The 19839-nt window shown below is 43.3% G+C and overlaps 1 protein-coding gene across 1 annotated transcript in view; it reads left to right on the top strand.

Moving 5' to 3' along the window:
• The first annotated feature begins 14056 nt into the window (after positions 1–14056).
• The window catches only part of LOC144668553 (annexin A5-like), a 36923-nt gene continuing 31140 nt past the window's right edge, over positions 14057–19839 (top strand). Inside the window, exons 1-2 of the mRNA XM_078530697.1 lie at positions 14057–14165; positions 14287–14321. Coding sequence (XP_078386823.1) covers positions 14304–14321 — 18 coding nt within the window. The 5' untranslated portion in view covers positions 14057–14165; positions 14287–14303. The remainder of the gene's footprint in view (positions 14166–14286; positions 14322–19839) is intronic.

Genomic DNA, 19839 nt, shown 5'->3' with positions numbered 1-19839 from the left:
AATGGAATTATTACTGGATAAAGTTGTCAATGAAGTGAGGAGACTGTCAGAGGAAAGAATTGAATGGAATTGAATGTGGGGGAAGTGCTAACTAGTGGATTGTTTCTACTTTGCTGCAGTGTGGATATTCCCACACGTGCTGGGAGTGTGGCACAGAGATGGTTAACTTAGCTTCCAAGGCTAGTATGTTGGTCATGCTTAGTGTCAGAGGTTTAAGCCTTAGCACATCAATGGGGGATGTCTCTGAAGCTCCAGGCACCCAGTCTGATGTATCGCTATCCAGAACCTTGTCCTGCTCTTGCTCTGATTGTATAATCCATCGGTTTAGCGGAGGATAGCAATGAGACGGTGTGCACCCTGTCTGGTGCGTCGTCACGCTGAACCTTGTCTCTCTGCTGCCGCAAAAGGATGTCCATCACTTCAGGTTCCTGTTGTGCCGCACCGTGTTGCTGTTCAGGCTGGCTATGACCACCATTTGCATTTGCAAGTGCATGCCCTTCCATTAGGCGTGCTGTGGAGAGTTGATTCTGGAATTGTGCGTTCGCCACCTGGCTCGAGATAATCTTACATACCAACTGGCTCTGTGCCTGGTCAAATTCATTCTCACTGGAACTGGCAGAGGTGGGGGGTGTTGGCGGTGGTGGGGCTGCAGTTTGAAGAAGGGGCAGTGCAAGGCTACTGAGTTTGGCAAACTTCTCCAGGCTCAAGACAACAAACTCCTTGTTGAGGGGATTTAGAGCCTGGCAGCATTTTCCCACTCAATAGAGGCAGCCTCCTTAGGACAGTCTGGGGGACCTTTGGAGCCAGAAGCTCCAGCCTCTAAAGCAGGGTCCGCCAATCCAAAATGCTACCCACTGGATCAGCAGGGCCTGCCTCTTTGGTCCCTCTAAACAGTTTAATTTTTTGTATTGCCTCAGGGGACATCTTTGCCACACCCACCTCAGTTGGTGGGGCTGCTGATGCGGAGGGTCTAGAGCTGCCAGTCCTGTGACCGGGCCAGCAGCTTCAGGAACCCGCCTGCTGTTCTCAATTGGGCAGTGGGCTCGGGAGTGACCAGCTGGGAGCCGTCTGATGGGAAATGGCCGGATTGGCTTCCAGCAAGTGCAGGCTTTGGGGCCTCCCTTTCGGTCCTGAAGTCAGGCTCCTGATGCCTGTGTGGAAAACCTGCCTGAATGCTTATTTTTCGTGAAAAACCTAATTTAAAATAAGATATAAGATTTAATATAAGATAAAATAAAATACGTCTACAATTATATAAATTATGGTAATGCATTATAATTAATGATAAATCTATGTAAAATACATTTAAACCATGCAGAAGCCTGAAGTGGGACAAGGAAAATTATGCACATCAGCATAATTTTCATTTTCATTTTAATCTACCTTTACTGCCAACTCCATTGTGATGGCGCCCTGGAACGGAACCCTCACGCGCCGAGGCTGGTGGAGTCGGCCATGAGAGAAGCTGTGGCTGGCAGAGATTCCTCCACTACGTTCTCTGTGGGAGATCCCTGTGTCCCAGCGGGCTGATGTCGGGGACACCCCAGCTATTCTCTTCGCCGGGCAAGTGCCACTGCAGGCCTCGTCAGAGAGGGGAGACATCCTCTCAGCATCTACCCCTGTCAAGCCCTTTCAGAATCTTATATGTTTCAATAAGCTCGCCCCTCATTCTTCTAAACTCAGCCCAACCTGTTCAACCTTCCCTCCTTCATCCCAGGAATCAACCTAGTGAACCCTCCCTGAACTGCTTCCAAAGGTTAAGTAAGGAGACCAAAGCTCCAGATGTGGTCTCATCGATCCTCTGTACAACCATAGCAAGAATTCCCTACTTTTATATTCCATCCCCCTTTGCCTTCTTAATTACTTGCTACACCTGAATACCTAACTTTTTAAAAATTCATTTTATGGGATGTGTGCGTCACTAGCCCAGCTAGCATTTATTGCCCATCCCCAATTGCCCCTGTTCAGAGGGCATTGCTTGGGCCTGGAGTCACATGTAGGCCAGACCAGGTAAGGATGGCAGATTTCCTTCCCTAAAGGGCAGATGGGATTGCAATCAACAATGGTTTCATGGTCATCATTAGACTTTTAATTCCAGATTTTAAAAAAATGCAAATTCCTCCATCTGCTGTGGCAGGATTCAAATCCGGGTCCCCAGAGCTTTACACTGGGTCTCTGAATTACTAGTCCAGCAACAATACCACTACTCCATCACCTCCTGATTCATGTACAAGGACGCCCAGATCCCTCAGTACTGCAGCGTTCCACAGTCTCTGTCCATTTAAATAATATTCTGCTTTTCTATCCTTCCTGTCAAAATGGACAACCTCACATTTCCCACATTATACTCCACCTGTCAATTTTTGGCCCACTCACTTAACATCCATATCGCTTTGCAGGCTCTTTGTATCTTCCTCACAACTTGCTTTCCTACCTACCTTTGTATCATCAGCAAATGTGGCTACAATACAGTCAGTCCTTTCATCCAAGTCACTAATATAGCTCGTAAATTGTTAAGGCCCCAGTATTGACCCCTGCAGCACTCCAATAGTTACAGTCTGCCAACTTAAAAATGATCCATTTATGCCGACTCTGTTTCTTGTTAGCCAATCCCCTATCTGTGCTAATATATCACCCACAACACCCTGAGCTCTTATCTTGTGTAGTAATCTTTTATGTGGCACTTTATGTGGGAGGAGGTGGCATAGTGGCATTGTCATGGGACTGGTTATTCCAGAGACCCAGGGTAAAGCTCTGGGGACCCGGGTTTGAACCCCACCACGGCAGATGGTGGAATTTGAATTCAATAAAAATTAAAAGTCTACAAATGTCATAAAAACCACTCTGGTTCACATTAGGGAAGGAAATCTGCTACCCTTACCTGCTCTGGCCTTCATGTGACTCCAGACCCACAGCAATGTGGCTGACCCTTAAATGCCCTCTGAGCATATCCACCTGCTTGTTGCTCAAAGAGCTCTAAAAAATTTGTCAGATGCAACTTCCCTTTCACAAAACCAATTTGATTCTGCCTGATTGTGATTTTCTAAAAGTCCTGCTTTTTAAAAATTCTTTCGTGGGAAGTGGGCATTGCTGGCAAGGCCAGCATTTGTTGCTCATTACCGATTAGAATTGCCCTTTAGAAGGTGGTGGTAAGCTACGTTCTTGAACTGCTGCAGCCCATCCTGTGCAAGTACACCTACAGCGCTGCTGGGAGTGGACTTCCAGGATTTTGACCTGGTAACAGTGAAGTCAAGATGGTGAGTGGCTTGAAGGGGAACTTTCAGGTGGCGTTGTTCCACACATCTGCTGCCCTTGTCCCTCTAGATGCTAAATGATGTGGGTTTGGAAGGTGCTGTCAAAGGAGCCCTGGTGAGTGGAAGGAGTGAATGTTTAAGTTGGCGGATGGGGGTGCCGATTAAACGGGCTGCTTTGTTCTGGATGGTGTTCAGCTTCTTGAGTGTTGTTGGAGCTGCACTCATCCAGGTAAGTGGGAGTATTCCATCATACTCCTGATTTGCGCCTGGTAGATGGTGGACAGGCTTTGGGGAGTCAGGAGGTGAATTACTCGCTGCAGGATTCCTAGCCTCTGACCTGCTCTTGTAGCCACAGTATTTATATGGCTAGTCCAGTTCAGTTTCTGGTCACTGGTAACCCCCAGGATGTTGGTAGCGGGTGATTCAGTTATGGTAATGCCATTGAATGTCAAAGGGAAACGGCTTATACCTCTCTTGCTGGAGATGAAATGCTTGGCATTTGTGTATCACAAATATTACTTGCCACTTATCAGCCCAAGCCTGAATCTTGCAGGTCTTGCTGTATCCTTACTACCTCCTTAATAATGGATTCTAGCGGATGATAGACTAACTGGCCTATAGTTTTCAGCTTTCTGTCTCCCTCCTTGCTGGAATAGCGGTGTTACATTTGAAGCTTTCCAACCCACTGGGATTTTTCCAGAATACAGGCAATTTTGGATGGTTACAACCAATACATCCACTATCCCTGCAGCCACTTCCTTTAAGACCCTAGAATGTAGGCCATCAGACCTGGGAGACTTCCCACCCTTTAATCCCATTAGTTTTCCTAGTACTTTTTTGTCTAGTGATCTTGATTGTTTAAAATTCCTCTCTCCCTTTTGACACCTGCTTTTCTACTATTCTTGGGATGTTTTTTGTGTCTTCTGCTGTGAACACAGATACAAAATACTTCTTCAAAGTGTCTGCCATTTCCTTGTTTACCATTAATAATTTCCTAGTCTCATTCTCTAAGGAACCAATGTCCACTTTAGCTTCTCTTTTTTATATACTTGTAGAAGCTTTTACTGTCTGTTTTTCTATTTCTTGCTAGTTTTCTCTCATGTTTGTGGAGCCTCCTCCTCAAATTATTTAGTAATCCAGAGAATATTACTTTTGTGGTTCTGCTTTTCAGTTTAACCCCTAGCTGCTCATTTTCTCTCAGCAGGACCTATTTCCTAGATCTACCTATCATTGGTACCCATGGAGACCATGACAACTGGATCCTTCCTCTCCCACTCCAAGTTCCTCTCCAGCACCTGAGGTGATGTTATTAACCCCGGCACCGAACAGGAAACACAGCCTTCAGGACTCATGTTCTTGGCTGCAGAGAACAGTTTCTATCTGCCTAACTATTCTGCCTCCTACAACTACATTCCCTTTTACTCCTCCACTCCTCCACTTGAATGGCCCCTGAACCACGGCGCTGTGGTCAGTTTGCTCAACCTCCCTGGTGTGTGACTGCCTCCTGAAACAAAGTGTCCAGGTAACTTTCCCCTCTCTGACGTATCAGTGTCCAAAGCTCAGACACCAGCTTATCACCTCGGAGCCGAAGTTCCTCGAGCTGCAAGCACTTTCTGTCGATGTGCTTTCTGTGGATCACAATGGTGTCCACCAGCTCCCACATGCTACAGCTGCAACACATCATCTCCCCTGCCATCTTTATTTTGTTTATATTGAACTAATGAAGTTTCAAGTTTAGAATATCACTCAATGATAGTTTTATTTTGGACATAACTAGTTTCCAATAATGTAATGTAATCTGTATATCTCCCTAGTACAAGTTTAAACTACTGCCCCAGTTTAGAGGGTGAAAGAAGATTTAAAACTGACCAATCACCGACCTGCACCCCTAATTAACACCCCTGGCCTTCAGCTTTTGGGTCTTGCTATCTCCCTCTCTTGGACCACCCCTTTTTGTGAAGGCCTCCTCCCTCACTGCCCCGAATTCCCTCATTTACTAAATTCCCAGATTTAAGCAATCTGTCTAGCTGCACTCAGTCTCCAGCTGCCATTTTCATGTGACTTACTTTGTGTGTCTGTTAAACCTGCTGTATTTACATTAGCTCAGATTCTAGTTGCTCAATAATAGTCAGTGAACAAAAGGGAGAACATTGAAATGTAAAATTTTACGTGGGATGTTTGTCAATTGATTGTGTTCAGTTTGTACAATTATTTTTCTCTCTGATATTAGCAGACCTGTACTTAATGTAACACATAGGCCTTTATGTTTAAAGAAGGCAGGAGGGGAATGGGTGTGAACTGTTTAGTTCTGCGGACGGGAAACATGAAACAATGTGTTTGTGATGAGTTCAATGGTAAGAACTGATTTTTAAAATTTGTCTCCAGGCTGAACCCAGGAAGCATAGAGGAGGGCTGGAGAGACTGGGGGAGGAGGACAGAATATCATTGAAAAGATGGGAGAGGATGAGAGAAGATTGCAGTGGGTCCATGGAGAGCATGGGGTGAGGGGTGAGGGGAGGACAAGGAGATCTTGGGCCATGGACGACATCAGAGCGCATCAGTCGGCCAAGTGATCACGCTGTTTTTCTTGCATTCCATGGAGGTTGTCTGCACATCTACAGGTGCCAAGCCTTTATTGTCGGTTGTTGCTGAATTTCCCTGGATCCTGAACTTAATGCTAATCTTTCTCCACTTTCTCTATGTAGGATAGATACAATAGAATGCTGAAGGGGTGTCCAACTGTTGAGGGGAGTAATGCTAAGTGAAAAATATCCGCTCAAAACTGTCCTATTATTCTTTTCTCCACATACAGTGAAGTACAACTCACCCTTGCTGCAAGAAAACCAATGGATGAACTGTTAAACCTATTCCTATGTATTACTCAAGTTTTAAAGGAATCTGACCAAGTAGATTTAGTCTGTCTGCATCGATCAAATGGCATATTCTATTCCACCTTTTAAAAAGGACATATGGCTATCCCACATATCCTCCAGTGTTTTGTACACAGTGATTCGGAGTTTATTGTTGACCTTTTACACGCGTACAACGTATGGCATGCACAGATAAATGAGTTTCGATTATTAGGCAACTTAATCTGCCTCGGAAACTCCCCTTAGCCTTAAGAGGTTCTAGAGGAAAAACCCTTGAACTGTGACAAACAGCTTACGGGCAGAGGTGATTTCATCACATTACGCAAAGGCTGGGTTTGAACCCAAAGCATTGTGCCCCCTCAATCCCGTTTAATTTTCTCAACGTTTAGACCTAATCCCACTTTGCTTTATATCTTGACAACGTAGACAAGGTTTCCTGAAGGCCAATGCCAGTTTTTTAAGTGACAACTGTAAAGTAAATGAGTTTTTTTCTATGAATGTTTCTGTAAATACATTAGGTTGATATTGACTCCTTTATTCCCGTTGTGGTGATGTAAAAATCCAGCTTTACTCACAGAAATCAAGATATGATATCTCAGAGAATGAGACATCTTTAGCCAACTTGCTTGAGGAAGGAACTACATCACAACATCAACGTAAATTTCCCTGGAAAATTTCAAATTTTCTCAAATTTGATTTGGAATTGAACAATCAAATCACAAAGAGCTGCTAGCTTTTTTAAAAAAAAAATCAACAAAGCCCCAGTCAACATTTTTGGATTTTTCTTGTATTGCAAAAGGCTCGAATGAATGCGTTTTATCTGCAGCCTTCATAGGCAGTCCGATCTGGAACATCCAAATGGTATTAGTTAAGGTAAATAGCTCCTTTTAGCTGATAAGAAATGGGAAATGAATCACAACCTGTGATTAACTCCAATTAGTTGTGAACTATTTAATATGTTCTATTACGCAAGGAGTTGGCAAAGCTTGTATTACTACTACTGTACTACTACTGTAAAAATATTAATTTTATGCTATTTGCCTGCTTGTTAGTTTACTGCCCAGTTCATTAGTTCGGCAGTGAAAGAGTAAAATATTTGCTTTGAGGAACACTCAATGCTAACACCAGATCCCCAAGGTGGAAAGCGTTCTAGAGCCAACATTGAAATTTCATACCTCGGTGAGCATTAAAGTAACAACTACAAGTTGTATTTATATAGCGCCCTGAAAATAAGCTACCACCCCAAGGAGCTTCACAGGTGTGTTACAAATCAAAATTTGACACTGAGACACATGAGGAAATATCTGGGGGAGGCAGTGGCAGAGTGGTATGGTCACTGGACTAGTATTCCAGAGACCCAGGGTAATCCTCTGGTGAAAGCAAAAAACTGCGGATGCTGGAAATCCAAAACAAAGCCAAAAATACCTGGAAACACTCAGCCAGACCTGCTGAGTTTTTCCAGGTATTTTTGTTTTTAATCCTCTGGTGACCCAGGTTTGAATCCCAGTGGTGAAATTTGAATCCAACAAAAATCTGGAGTTAAATACCCATCCACTAATGTCCTTTAGGGAAGGAAATCTGTCATCCTGACCCACAGCAATGTGGTTGACACTTAAATGCCCTTGGGACTAGGGGATAGGCAACAAATGCTGGCCTAGCCAGTGACACCCACAACCCATGAACGAATAAAAACAAAAATAATCAAAAACTGAGCCATGCAGGTAGGTTTATGCAGCATCTTAAAGGAGGAAAGATAAGAGGTTTAAGGAAGGAATTCTAGAGCTTAGGGCCTCAGCAGCTGAAGGCAGGGCCACTGATGGTGGAATGATTAAAATTGGGAATATTCAAGAGGCCAGAGAGGAGCGCAGATGTCTCAGAGAGTTATGGAACTGGAGGAGATTACAGAGATAGGGAAGGTCAAGGCCTTGGAGGGATTTAAAAATAACAATGAGAATTTAAAAATCGAGGCGTTATTTAACTGAGAGGTCAGGGACAAGAGGGGTGATTGGTACGAGTTAGAATGCTGGTAGCAGAGTTTTCGATGACTTCCGGTGATGGCGTGGTCCAAAGCCCACATTGGGTACAGCCTGGTTCAGCCTCAGACAATTGCCGGGAGGGGGATGGAGTCAATGGCTAAATAACCCAGTTTGTAGCGAAGACTGAAGAAAATGATGTCAGTCTTCCCAATACATTGCTGACCAGCAGACAGAAAAGACTTTTTTAAACCCAGTAATGGGTGGCAAAAGTGGAGTAAATTTTAAATTCTAAAGTTCTCATGCTTGTTTTCAAATCCCTCCTTGCTCTCCAAACCCTCTGTGTCCCTGCCTAGCTTTCTAACCTCTGAGATCTCTGTCCCCCTCCAAATCTGACCCCTTGTGCATCCCTGCTCTTCATTGCCCTACCATTGGTGGTCATACCTTCAGCTGCCTAGGCTCTAAGCTCTAGAATTCACTTCTTAAACCTCTCTGCTGGCAATCTTGTATGTCTTTGACATAGCTTTTGGTCATCCTGTCCACATGGTATCAAGGAACAACTGAGTGCATTTGATTGCAAGCAAAGGATCTGGGTCCAGGAAACACCTGGTTTTTGTGTTGAAGGCTTGTACTCCAGATTTAACTCTTTTGGAGTCAACCAAATAAGCTAACTTAACAAAATCAGGGACAAAATAAACACAGCCCCTAAATTAGGGACACTGAAAAACCAAGGACAAAGTTTAAAGGAAACTTACAAACATTAAACCAAAATCTGATTAAGAGGGTCGATAAAGCACCCCAGTCCCCGCGGTGCCCACCGAGCATGGAAGGCCTCGACCGTGCCAGCAGACACCGTGTGCTCCCTCTCCAGGGACACCCGGCCGCAAATGTAGCCTTGGAATAGGGGCAGACAGTCAGGTCAGACGACCCCCTCGATTGCCCACTGCCTGGACCTGTTAATGCTCCAGATCTAGATGCACACTTAGCCACCCTGATCCAGTACAGCTACAACACTGGCAATATGGAAAATTACCCAGGTATGTTCTGTCCACAAAAAGCAGGACAAATCCAATCCAGCCAGTTACTGCCCCATCAGTCTACTCTCGATCATCATCCAAGTGATGGCCGGTGTTGTTGATGCCATCGTCAACTGTTTCATCAATGACCTTCTTTCCATCATAAGGGCAGGAGTAGGGAAGTCTGCACAGTGTTCAGTTCCATTCACAGCTCCTCAGGTAGCAAAGTCTGTAGACAGCAAAATCTGGAAAACACTCATGCTTGGGCTGATAAGGGCAGGTAACATTTGCACCACACAGGAAATGACCATTCCCGACAAGACAGAATCTAACCATCTCCCCTTGACATTGAGCAGTATTACCATCGCTGAATTCTCCACCCTCAGCCTCCTGGGTGTTACCATTGACCAGGAACTTAACTGGACCAGCCACATAAATGGTTGTGAGTACAACAGCAGGTGAGAGGTTGGGAATTCTGCAGTGATTATCTCACCTCCACGGCCTGTCTACCAGCACAAGTCAGGAGTGCGATGGAATACTCTCCACTCACCTGGATGAGTGCAGCTCCCACAACGCTCAAGAAGCTCACCACCATCCAGGAAAAAGCAACCCGCTTGATTGGCACCACATCCATCACCTTAAACATTCACCCCCTCCACCACAGGCGCATCCTGACTTGGAACTGTATCACCGTTCCTTCACTGTGGCTGGGTCAAAATCCTGGAACTTCCTCCTTAACAGCACTGTGGGTGTGCCTACATGAACTGAGTGGTTCAAGAAGGTGGTTCGCCACCACCTTCTCAAGGGCAATTAGGAATGGGCAAAAGGTGCTGGCCTAGCCAGCGACACCCACATCCCATGAATGAATATTAAGAAAAATCTCCTTACGTGGCTCGTTGTCAAATTTTGTTTGATAATGCTCCTATGAGCACCTTATTGTGAAAAGAATACAAGTTATAGGCTGTTTTTCTACAGATACAGTGCAACTCATTTTAGCACTGTGATAATCCTGTGATTGTTTCATTCAGTTTTAGTTCAGTTTCCTCGGGGCTTCTCCTGCTGCAATTTAGGCAACTTGTCAACTTGTGCAAATGGATTTTTTTCCCCGATCTTTTGCCTAAGTTTCAGAGATGTTGGAGCGCTCTGAGTAAAGAGGCAGATACATTTTGCATTTTGGCACAGAATCAAACATTACATCATTCTCCTGTTATAAGCAAAACACGGAGTGCATTTTCTCTTCAGCTGCAGTGGCCTATTCCCTATCCTTGCATCTCCTGACTTCTACACCTACCTCTTTGGGCTGTTGCATCAAACAGAGGCAATTATCTTTGCTCGGTTCACCATTTCATAACACATTAAACACATGCTATTAGTCTATGCTCTTAACTTTGACTGTTCATTATTCAGTAGAAACAGTTTGCATTAAATTATTTAAGACACCCACTGTTCTTTTAACTCTAATGATCGGTAATTAAAAAGGTGGATCAAAAATATTTGACAAGTATATAGGGAAATATAGAATTGTCCAGTGTTGAAATCTGGGACACAGTGAATTGGATTCAGGGACATGGTACAAACAAAGATGCCATGTAAAGTGATCATATTTTTGTTTTATGTATTTAATTGCAAGTTTACGCCAATGTAGTTTCTCATATCATTCATATCCACACCATAATTGCTGAAGTTAATCTTGTCAAGCATCCAAGCTATGTTGGAGTGGAGCCTCGGGCCAAATTCCATGAATTGCTCTGGTACTATGATTGGAACTGTAATTATGCCTCTTATTCTCCAAGTATATTATTGAGCAGCTGTACTTTTCATGACTTGTCTGGTACTTACAATATGTGTGTTAGAAATTCCTCCCCTCCTCCAGATTAAACACCTCAGCCTCCTGTTCTGTTTGAATATCTCTTGATGCTCCTGGTTTCTGTAACTCAGCGAATCAGCTTTGAGCAAGACCATGCAACATTTATTTACACTTCTCACACTTTTGTTAGATCAGAGAGGTTGCATGTTTCTCAAAAAAACAAAGATTGCCGATTTATCTGCTCTCCTCAGTTACTTGGATTGACCCCTTTAATTGCCAGACCTTCCTTGCTTCTGTTTGGCCTTTTCTTCTCCTCTTCAACCCTTCTTTTCCTGAAAGCGCTGACTCACCCTACCACAGGCTTCCATGGATCCACATAGCCCTTCATCACTTCAACCAAGTAAACAGTCCATTCTTCCTATGTAAACCTTGGCAATGGGTGCCAACAGGCTATTTAACCATGAAGAAGGGTCATACGGACTCGAAACGTTAACTCTGTCTCTCTCTCCACAGATGCTATCAGACCTGCTGAGTTTTTCCAGCATTATCTGTTTTATTTCAGATTTCCAGCATCCACAGTATTTTGCTTTTATTTAACCATGGAGATCATCATAGGAGTGCATGGTCGTCTTGTTACCTGGTGATCCTGCACATGTACTTTCCATTGGGAAATTAGGAAGGAAACCAAGCTGATTTTTTTTCTATTTTTAACCCAGCAGGACCAGAAGTAGCTACCTCATAGAAACAGAGACATTTGAGGCACAGTAGAGGGCCATTTGGTCAATTGTGCCTGTACCAACTTTGCCTGTAACCCTTGTGGGTTACGACACTTCAAGTTTAAATGCAAGTATTTTTTAAACGTGATGATGGTTTTTGCTTCTATCACCCTTTCAAGCAGTAAACTCCAGCCCCCCACCACAAACTGGGTGAAAGGATTTCACCTCAACCCCCCTCTTAATCCCTCTACCAATGTATGTAAATCCAAATCCTTGTTTATTGACCTCTCTGCTAAGGGGAATAGGTTCTTCCGATCCACTCTATCTCGGGCCTCTCATAATTTTATACACCTCAATTAAATCACCCCTCAGCCTCCTCTGTTCCAAAGAAAACAACCCAAGATCTGGATGACTTAGTGTCGCACCATGTAATTCACTTGCCTATTGAGTCATTGGAAACACCAAACATGCATTTAGTACTTTCATTCCAGCTCAGCTCTTTTTACTGAAACACCTACTGTATGGCCAGTGTGTCTGAGTTGGGATACTCACATCTGCTGACAGAGAATTGACCTGGACAAGTGTCAGGAGGAGGTGTTTATATACAGAGAAAAAAAAGTGTAATATCTAGAAGATTTGCATTTATACAGTTGAGTTCGGGTATTAGGAATGGAAATGTTCAGGTTTCAATTCACTCAGGGAGCGCTGGAATGTTCTGCTCTTATGCCCTCCTATATCTTTAATTAGGTATGTGTTATTATAAAGTGTGTGGAAAATCTTTATTTGGTGTTTGTTGAACTTATAAATACATCAATGAGTTCTGAAAATTTGATTATGTTGACTACACTCATTATGGGTTCAGTGGTACCACTCTAGCTCTGAGCCAGAAGGTTATAGGTTCAAGTCTCACTCCCAGGATTTCAAAACAAAATCCAGGTTGATAATCCATCGCAGACTGGAGGTACCCACTTTTGGATGAGTTGCTAAACCAAATCTGCCCTCTCAGGCGGACATCGTAGATCCCATGGGACTATTTTGAAGAAGAGCTCTCCCTGATGTCCTTGTCCCTGACCAACACCTTAAAGCACGTCCATTACCTGGACATTATAACATTGCTGTTTGTGGAACCATGCTATGGCAAATGAATGGTCACATTCATCACGCTGGCTTTTCTCTAAAAATGTAGTTAATTGACGATGAAGTAATTTGGGATGTTGTGAAGTGGTGAAGGGGTTATATGAATGCAATTTCTTTTTATTTAATTGTACCACAATTGTGCTGAAAATGAGGTTTGGTTATCCTCTCTTCCAGGTATACGGTGGCTTTTAAAACATCCAATTGCTAGTAACTCAGCACACACCACATATCACCACTGTGAGCTGGTCTAGCACAACGTTTGCTTTCCTCCATTTCTTCTCCATTGCTTTCCTGAGCTGGTTTTCAGTGTGAGAGGAAAATTGAAGAGAGTAATTTATAAGCACCCACTGTAGACTTGGTAGCAACTGGTGGAAAACTGGCATGGAAGGGAGCTGGTAGAGCCCTTTGTCCACCCTCTCTGGCACTGGAAGAATTGACCTGGTCAAACCTATATAGCCAGGAGAGGAAAACAGAATGGTTTAATGTGCCTAATTTGGAAAAGAGAAGATTTTAGGATGTCCTGGTACAAGTCTTTAAGCTTAGGAAGGGGTTTGATAGGATAGATGGAGAAGGGATGTTTCCACTTGCATGGAGTCCAAAACCAGAGAGTATAAGAGAATAAATCCAAAAGGGAATTCAGGAGAAACTTTTTTGCCCAGAGACTGGTGAGAATGTGGAACTCTATACCATATGGAATAGTTGAGGTGAATAGTATGGATGCATTTAAGATAAAGCTAGATAAACAGAAGTAGAAGGGTATATTGATGAGATTAGGGAAAGGAGGTGAGGATGGTGGGTGTGGAGCATATAAACTGGCATGGACCTTTTGAACCTAATGACCTGTTTCAGTGTTATAAATACTTCGCAACTTTGCAAAGAAAATACATTCTGAGGAGCAAAGGTCATGGGCTGAATAAAGGAAATTATATTAAAATTCAGATAATGATTTAGGGACAGAAATTAATATCAGAGGGTGACAGACATATTGTGGGATGCGCGGGATTAAAAACATACAATTCCCTTCTTCTCCTCCCTGATCTTGCTCGACACTGTAACATAGAAGGTTGAACACATTTCAGGGATATGTCATTTTTGGCCCTGTGCCAGTGAAAGCCATTGCTAAGGAAACTCTTCCAGTTGAGTAACTGGGTTTATTTTACATTAACAGGATAGTTCAGGACTGGTTTTATGCAGACCCGCAGTAGTTTGGGATTAGTAGTTCCTCATAGGCTAGCTTCCTGCTATGACTAATTTATTTAAATAGGTTTCCAGGCTCTCAACCAATCCATAAGCAGCCTTCGAAGGTTTCCCAAGAGAAAAGGCAGCCCTTCTCTCTTTAGTTTCCATGAGTCAATAAGACTGCATTTTTTTTTTCAGTCTCCTTTGAAGCAGGTTTGTCCGTGTTATGAAATGATTTGATGTCTTATTTAGTCTCTACAAAAATAAAGTATTGAACTACTTCAAGAAAACTGAAAACGCTACATTAAATTATTTGTTTGCTTGTTTGAAACAGAGAACTCTGACTGAACCATGGCAGCCAAAGGCGTGGTAAGTGGAATTTGTAATTCATCTGTCACAAGGCAGCCTATGTGTAGCATGAATAATCAGTAGTGATTCAGTTACTGCAGCTAGTGCTGGCCTAACAGCTATGTGTGTTTGCTTTCTTCTGCATTTTGGACTATATGCAGAGGTTTAAGGAATACCACGCCTAGATTTCAGGAAAGTGTTGCAAGGACACAAAATTAGTGTTGGCATTTAATGAAGGGACCTTTTTTTGGGAAAATTTATTTTCAGCATTGATGAATACTTGAGTCCTCATTCGATGATTGACTGACTGCATGTCATTGTGCGTTGAGTAAATTAAATGGTTTGTAAAGCAGCTTTCTATGAAGATACTGCCAATTAATAATCTTAAAACATTTTCCATGTTGCTGAGATACTCTATTAATTAGTATCAGGTTACTCTCCATGCAGGAGAAGGTCAATAAATATGCCATATAGTGTTAGAAATCTACAGCACAGAAAAAGGCCCTTTGGCCCATTGAGTCTCTGCCAGTCAAACAAGTATCTAACTATCCTAATCCCATTTTCCAGCACTAGGCCCATAGCCTTGTATGCCATGGCATTATTGCAAGTACACATTCAAATACTTAAATGTTATGAGGGTTTCTGCCTCTACCACCCTTTCAGGCAGTGAGTTCCAGATTCCCACCACCCTCTGGGTGAAAAAATTCTTCCTCCTGCCCCTTACCTTAAATCTCGGCCCCCGGTTATTGATCCCTCCATCAAGGGGAAAAGTTCCTTCCTATCTATGCCCCTCATAATTTTATACACCTCAATCATGTTCTCCCTCAATTTCCTCTGCACCAGGGAAAATAACCCCAGTCTATCTAATCTCTCCTCAAAACTAAAACTCTTCAGCCCAGGCAACATATCTGCAAAACTGAACTATGTACTCCTTGTTGTGTATAGGCAGACTGCCTATTTCTGATGTATTTGATATACTGATACTTATGAACCTAGCTATAAATTCCACATTAGAAAGCAATTTAGTGTATTCTTCCCTTTATTTCTTAAAAGAAAAATAGAGCTTTTTCTCTAGGAACTAGTTTTCCTTCAACTCCCATCATTCCAGGTGACTGTTGTTGAGTCATACTGGGAATTGTGCAAGTCCTTTTGCACACAGGTAGAACAGTTAAATTGTTTGTTACTGGAGGAGTTGTCAGTAGGCTGGTGTGTTTGCTTATTGGAAAAGTGTACAATTAAGACTTTAAATGAGCTAAATTGACCTCCAGTGAGATGTTCAAAGTAAATGGCTTCTACCTTGGAATAAAGAATAAACTTGCATTTATGTACCATTTTTAAAATACTCCAGTTACAACTAGTCAGGCAATGACCAGCCATAACAACTAGCATTTAATTAGATGTAAACTAGCTGCAAGTGGTTAACTACCACTAACTTGAACTTTTTTACATCAAAATTTTTACTATATTTCAGCTTGATGCAAAAATACTCTACTTTTATTCTTTCATGGGATGTGGGCATCACTGGCAGGGCCAGTGTTTGTTGCCCATCCCTGATTGCCCTTGAACCGAGTGTCTTGCTAGGCTATTTCAGAGGGCAATTAAGAGTTAACCATGTTGCTGTGGGTCAGAGGTCACATGTAGGCCAGGCCAGGTAAGAATGGCTAAATTCCTTCCCTAAATGGCATTTGTTTTCTGTGTAAACACACACACAGGGGTATATGTTTATTTAAATTTCATAAGAAAATGACAGAATTAATTTGCTTCTGCAGCAAACACAACATTAGAAGTTGTCTTAATTTTTGCAAGAACGGATGCTAAAATGCAAATCACAAATGAGTACAATGGGGTTTCAGCCAAGAACCTTGGTGAACCAAATGGGTTTTTATGACCATTGATGATAGTTGCTATGGTCACCATTAGAGACTAGCTCTTATATCTAGGTTTATTACTTGAACTTAAATTCCACCAGCTGCTGTGGTTGGTTTTGAACCTATGCCCCCAGACTGTTAGCCTGGACCTCTTCATTAATGTTCCAGTGACATGGCCTCCATCTCCCCTTACCTGTACTATTTACTGTTCTCATCAAATTTCTGCTACCAGTCTTGTTTAGTAGATACTCCTGGTATTCTAATCAAATCATTCCTCAAAAGACCCTGGTCATTATCTCACTGCCATGCATATGACCCGGAAGTATGTGAATTGGCTTCTACATTTATCTAGATAACTGCTAATCTCCCAACACGTGCGGGAGAGTTAGGACCGTATGTTATGGAAAATTCCACTGACAAGAATTGATCTTTATGGGTGGGAGGGGGAAGGAAAGAAAGTGAGGGAGTGTGTGTTGCGATTAGCAAAGCCAACATTTGTTGTCCATCCTTAATTGTGCTTGATAGTGATGATGAGTCACTTTTTTTTTAAATGTGTTTTGGATATATCCTCACTACTGCTTTAGATAGGAATTTAAAAGATTTTGACCCAATGAGGAGCAGCAATACATTTCCAAGCCTGGATGATGTGAGATTTGGAGGAGAGCTCTAATTTGGTATTGTTGCCATGTATCTGCTACCCTTACCCTTCTGTGATGGAGGTTCTGCAGTGCCTGTTGCAGATGGTACACTGCTCCCACTGTGCGCTGATGGTGGAGGGAATGAATGTTTCAGGTCCTGGATGGAGTGCCAAACAAGAGGATGCCTGGCTGAGCTGCTTCTTACCCCCAAGTTGCAACTCGAGGTATTCCCCACACTTGTGACTTGTGCTTTTGTATATGGGGAAAGTCTTATTGTGGAATTACTCACCACTGAATTCCCAGCCTCTGACCTTGGAGCCACTTACTAGTTTCTGGTCAGTTGTGAACCTGTCCAAGTATGTTGATGGGTGGGGAAATTTGATAATGCCTCTGACTGACAAGGAGAGGTGGTTGGACTCTTTGGAAATGATCATTGTTAGTGTGGGTGTTAATTACACATCAGCCCAAGCCTGAATGTTTCCCAAGTCTTGGGACACAACTGCTTTATTATCTGAGGTTTCAATTGGCACTGAATGGTGCAATCATCAGGGACCTTCCCCACTGCTGACCTTGCGATAGTCATTTGTGGCACAGGAGACCTTCCAGCCCATCAAGTTCATGCTGGCTCTACACTAATCCAGTAGGTTCCATTCCATAGTCATGATTTGGAGGTAGGGAGAGAGGAAAGAGGGGGGAATTGGGAGAGTACAAAACAAGATAATGTTGACCAAGCTTATTTATGCTCCTAGGCACCTGACGATGGGGATGGCAATGGTAGTGATTTAAAATCTGATGTGTAAGAGGCCAGAATTGAATCAGACCTGGGGGATTTAAGGGCTGGAGGTTAGTGGGAGGGATTTTGGATCCGGGCATTGCTGGACCAGTGACCGATGGACACAGCAGCAGAGTTGGGTGATGGTGGAAGTAGACAGCGATGGAGCAAATTGTGCTTAGAAGGATGGGGGCAACCCAACACACAATCAGTCAAGGCTGTGACTGGTTTATTCTGCCTTGGACAGGCGTCCATCAGGCAGAGGGATGGAGTTGATGGCTCAGAAACTAAGTAAGTTTGTGACTAGGACTGAAGAATATGGCTTCAGAGTTTCCAATAATTAATTGGAGAGAATTTCTGCTGGTCCCGTATTGAAATCAATTGAGCAGCATTACTAGAAAGACAATAATGAATGGGAAGGAAAAAAAAAGTCACGTTCCACTTGCAGCTAACTTTCAGTGAAGGTAGTGTAATGTAATACACAGCAGTGAGGAATTGTAATTGGCAAGACTTTAAATTGAAGGCTGTAGTGGATGTAATAATTGAATGGAAGTAGAAAAGGTGGTCCAGTTTTGCTGCCAAGACAAAGTTGGCATCACCAAACACAATGCCACACTTGATGCTGGCACATTGCACTAGTATGGTAATCTTAAAAAGAGAGACTCGCCATCGTATATAGTAAATAGGGGTTAATGCAATGGGAGTGGCTTGGCAGCCTGTCCAGCCTTGAGCTGGTGTCTTGTGATCCAGAGCAAGGCTTATTCTTGGATCACAAAGGCTGTGAATCGAGGGGAAAAATCCAGCTGTAGTTTCCATGGGTGTGGCAGGGACTCCAGTGGCGCTTATGATCACAATGTTATCTTGATGCTGCTCTGATTTTTTATTTTCACTCCGCCTGCGTGTGACAGTTAATATTAATTCGCGATTATTATTCCGAGGCAAACGCTGCGATTTCTCTCCCCACCCACTTTCTCTCTCTCTCTCTCCATCTGCTGAATACTAAAACCCTTACTGCAGCTTGACCACTGCATCAAGTTCAGACCGCGCTGTGTTCCGGGCGCCGCCTGTTTTCGTGCCCCAGTGGCACCTGAATTTAACCCCACCACATCCTCTAATTTCTCAACAGGTAGAGACAGTCCAAAACCACTGTCTGCACCAGAACCACTGTCTGCACACCCCTTTCCCCCGGGACCCCCCTAACACTGGTGCTTGGGTTTTTTTTTAGTGCCGTGTAAGCACAACATGAAGGTAAACAGCAAAACAGAGCGAGCAGCTGGCTGCAATAGCAAGAATGACAGTGCTTTAACTACCAATGGTTGCTCGTTATACACCCATAGCATTCATGACGTTGCATGGGGGGGTGGTTGGTGGTGAAGTGAATGTCCATGTTCACTTTTTTTTCTATTGGTCATTTTTAATGTGCTTATTGCATACAGTGTAACTTTGGTAATTGTGACCTTGCCAACCCTCAACCGTGGGGCAATGTTCGACAGCACCTTCCAAACCCATGTCGTCTACCACCTAGGAGGATAAGGGCAGCAGGGAACACCATCACCTGCAAGATCTCTTTCTCTCTCTCTCTCTTTTCCCTCGCCCCCCCCCACCCCAATCCTGACTTGGAAATATATCACTGTTCCTTCACTGTCGCTGGGTCAAAATCTGGGAGCTCCCTCCCTAACAGCACTGTGGGTGTACCTACACCACATGGGCTGCAGCAAACCACCTTGAGGGCAATTAGGGATGGATGATAAATGGTGGCCTAGCCAGTGATGTGCACATCCTAAGAAAGAATTAATAAAAAAGCAGACTAATTACACCTGTTGGCCATGGGAACTATTTTAGTAGAAAATGCCTTAACACCTATAGCTATTCAGTAACAAATCAGTAATGTAATCAATGATCAAAACACTCACACTTGGCATTCTACCACCATGTGCAGAAAAGTATGTTATACAAAAGCAAGTTATGGCAAACCTTTCTCAAAACCCTACTTCTACCTCCAGTTGGAGTAGTGTGTCCCATTCTAGGCATATGAAGGCTTTAGAGAAGATGCCAAAGAGATCTTGCGTTATTGCAGGATTGAAGGGCTCGAGTTACATAGTTTATAGAAACTGGGGTTCTTTGCAGGGCTGGGGGGGGTCAAAGGAAGGTTGAGAGATTTCATATGTGCGAAATCTTTCCATTGGTAGAGGACCTGACATGAGGGGGGTGGAACTTTTTTTAACACAGTGAGTGGTTAGGATCTGGAATGCACTGCCTGT

This window comes from Cetorhinus maximus, chromosome 27 (genome assembly GCF_964194155.1).
Source record: "Cetorhinus maximus chromosome 27, sCetMax3.hap1.1, whole genome shotgun sequence".
Taxonomy (NCBI): Eukaryota; Metazoa; Chordata; class Chondrichthyes; order Lamniformes; family Cetorhinidae; genus Cetorhinus; species Cetorhinus maximus.
This window is presented reverse-complemented; position numbering and strand designations above follow the sequence as displayed.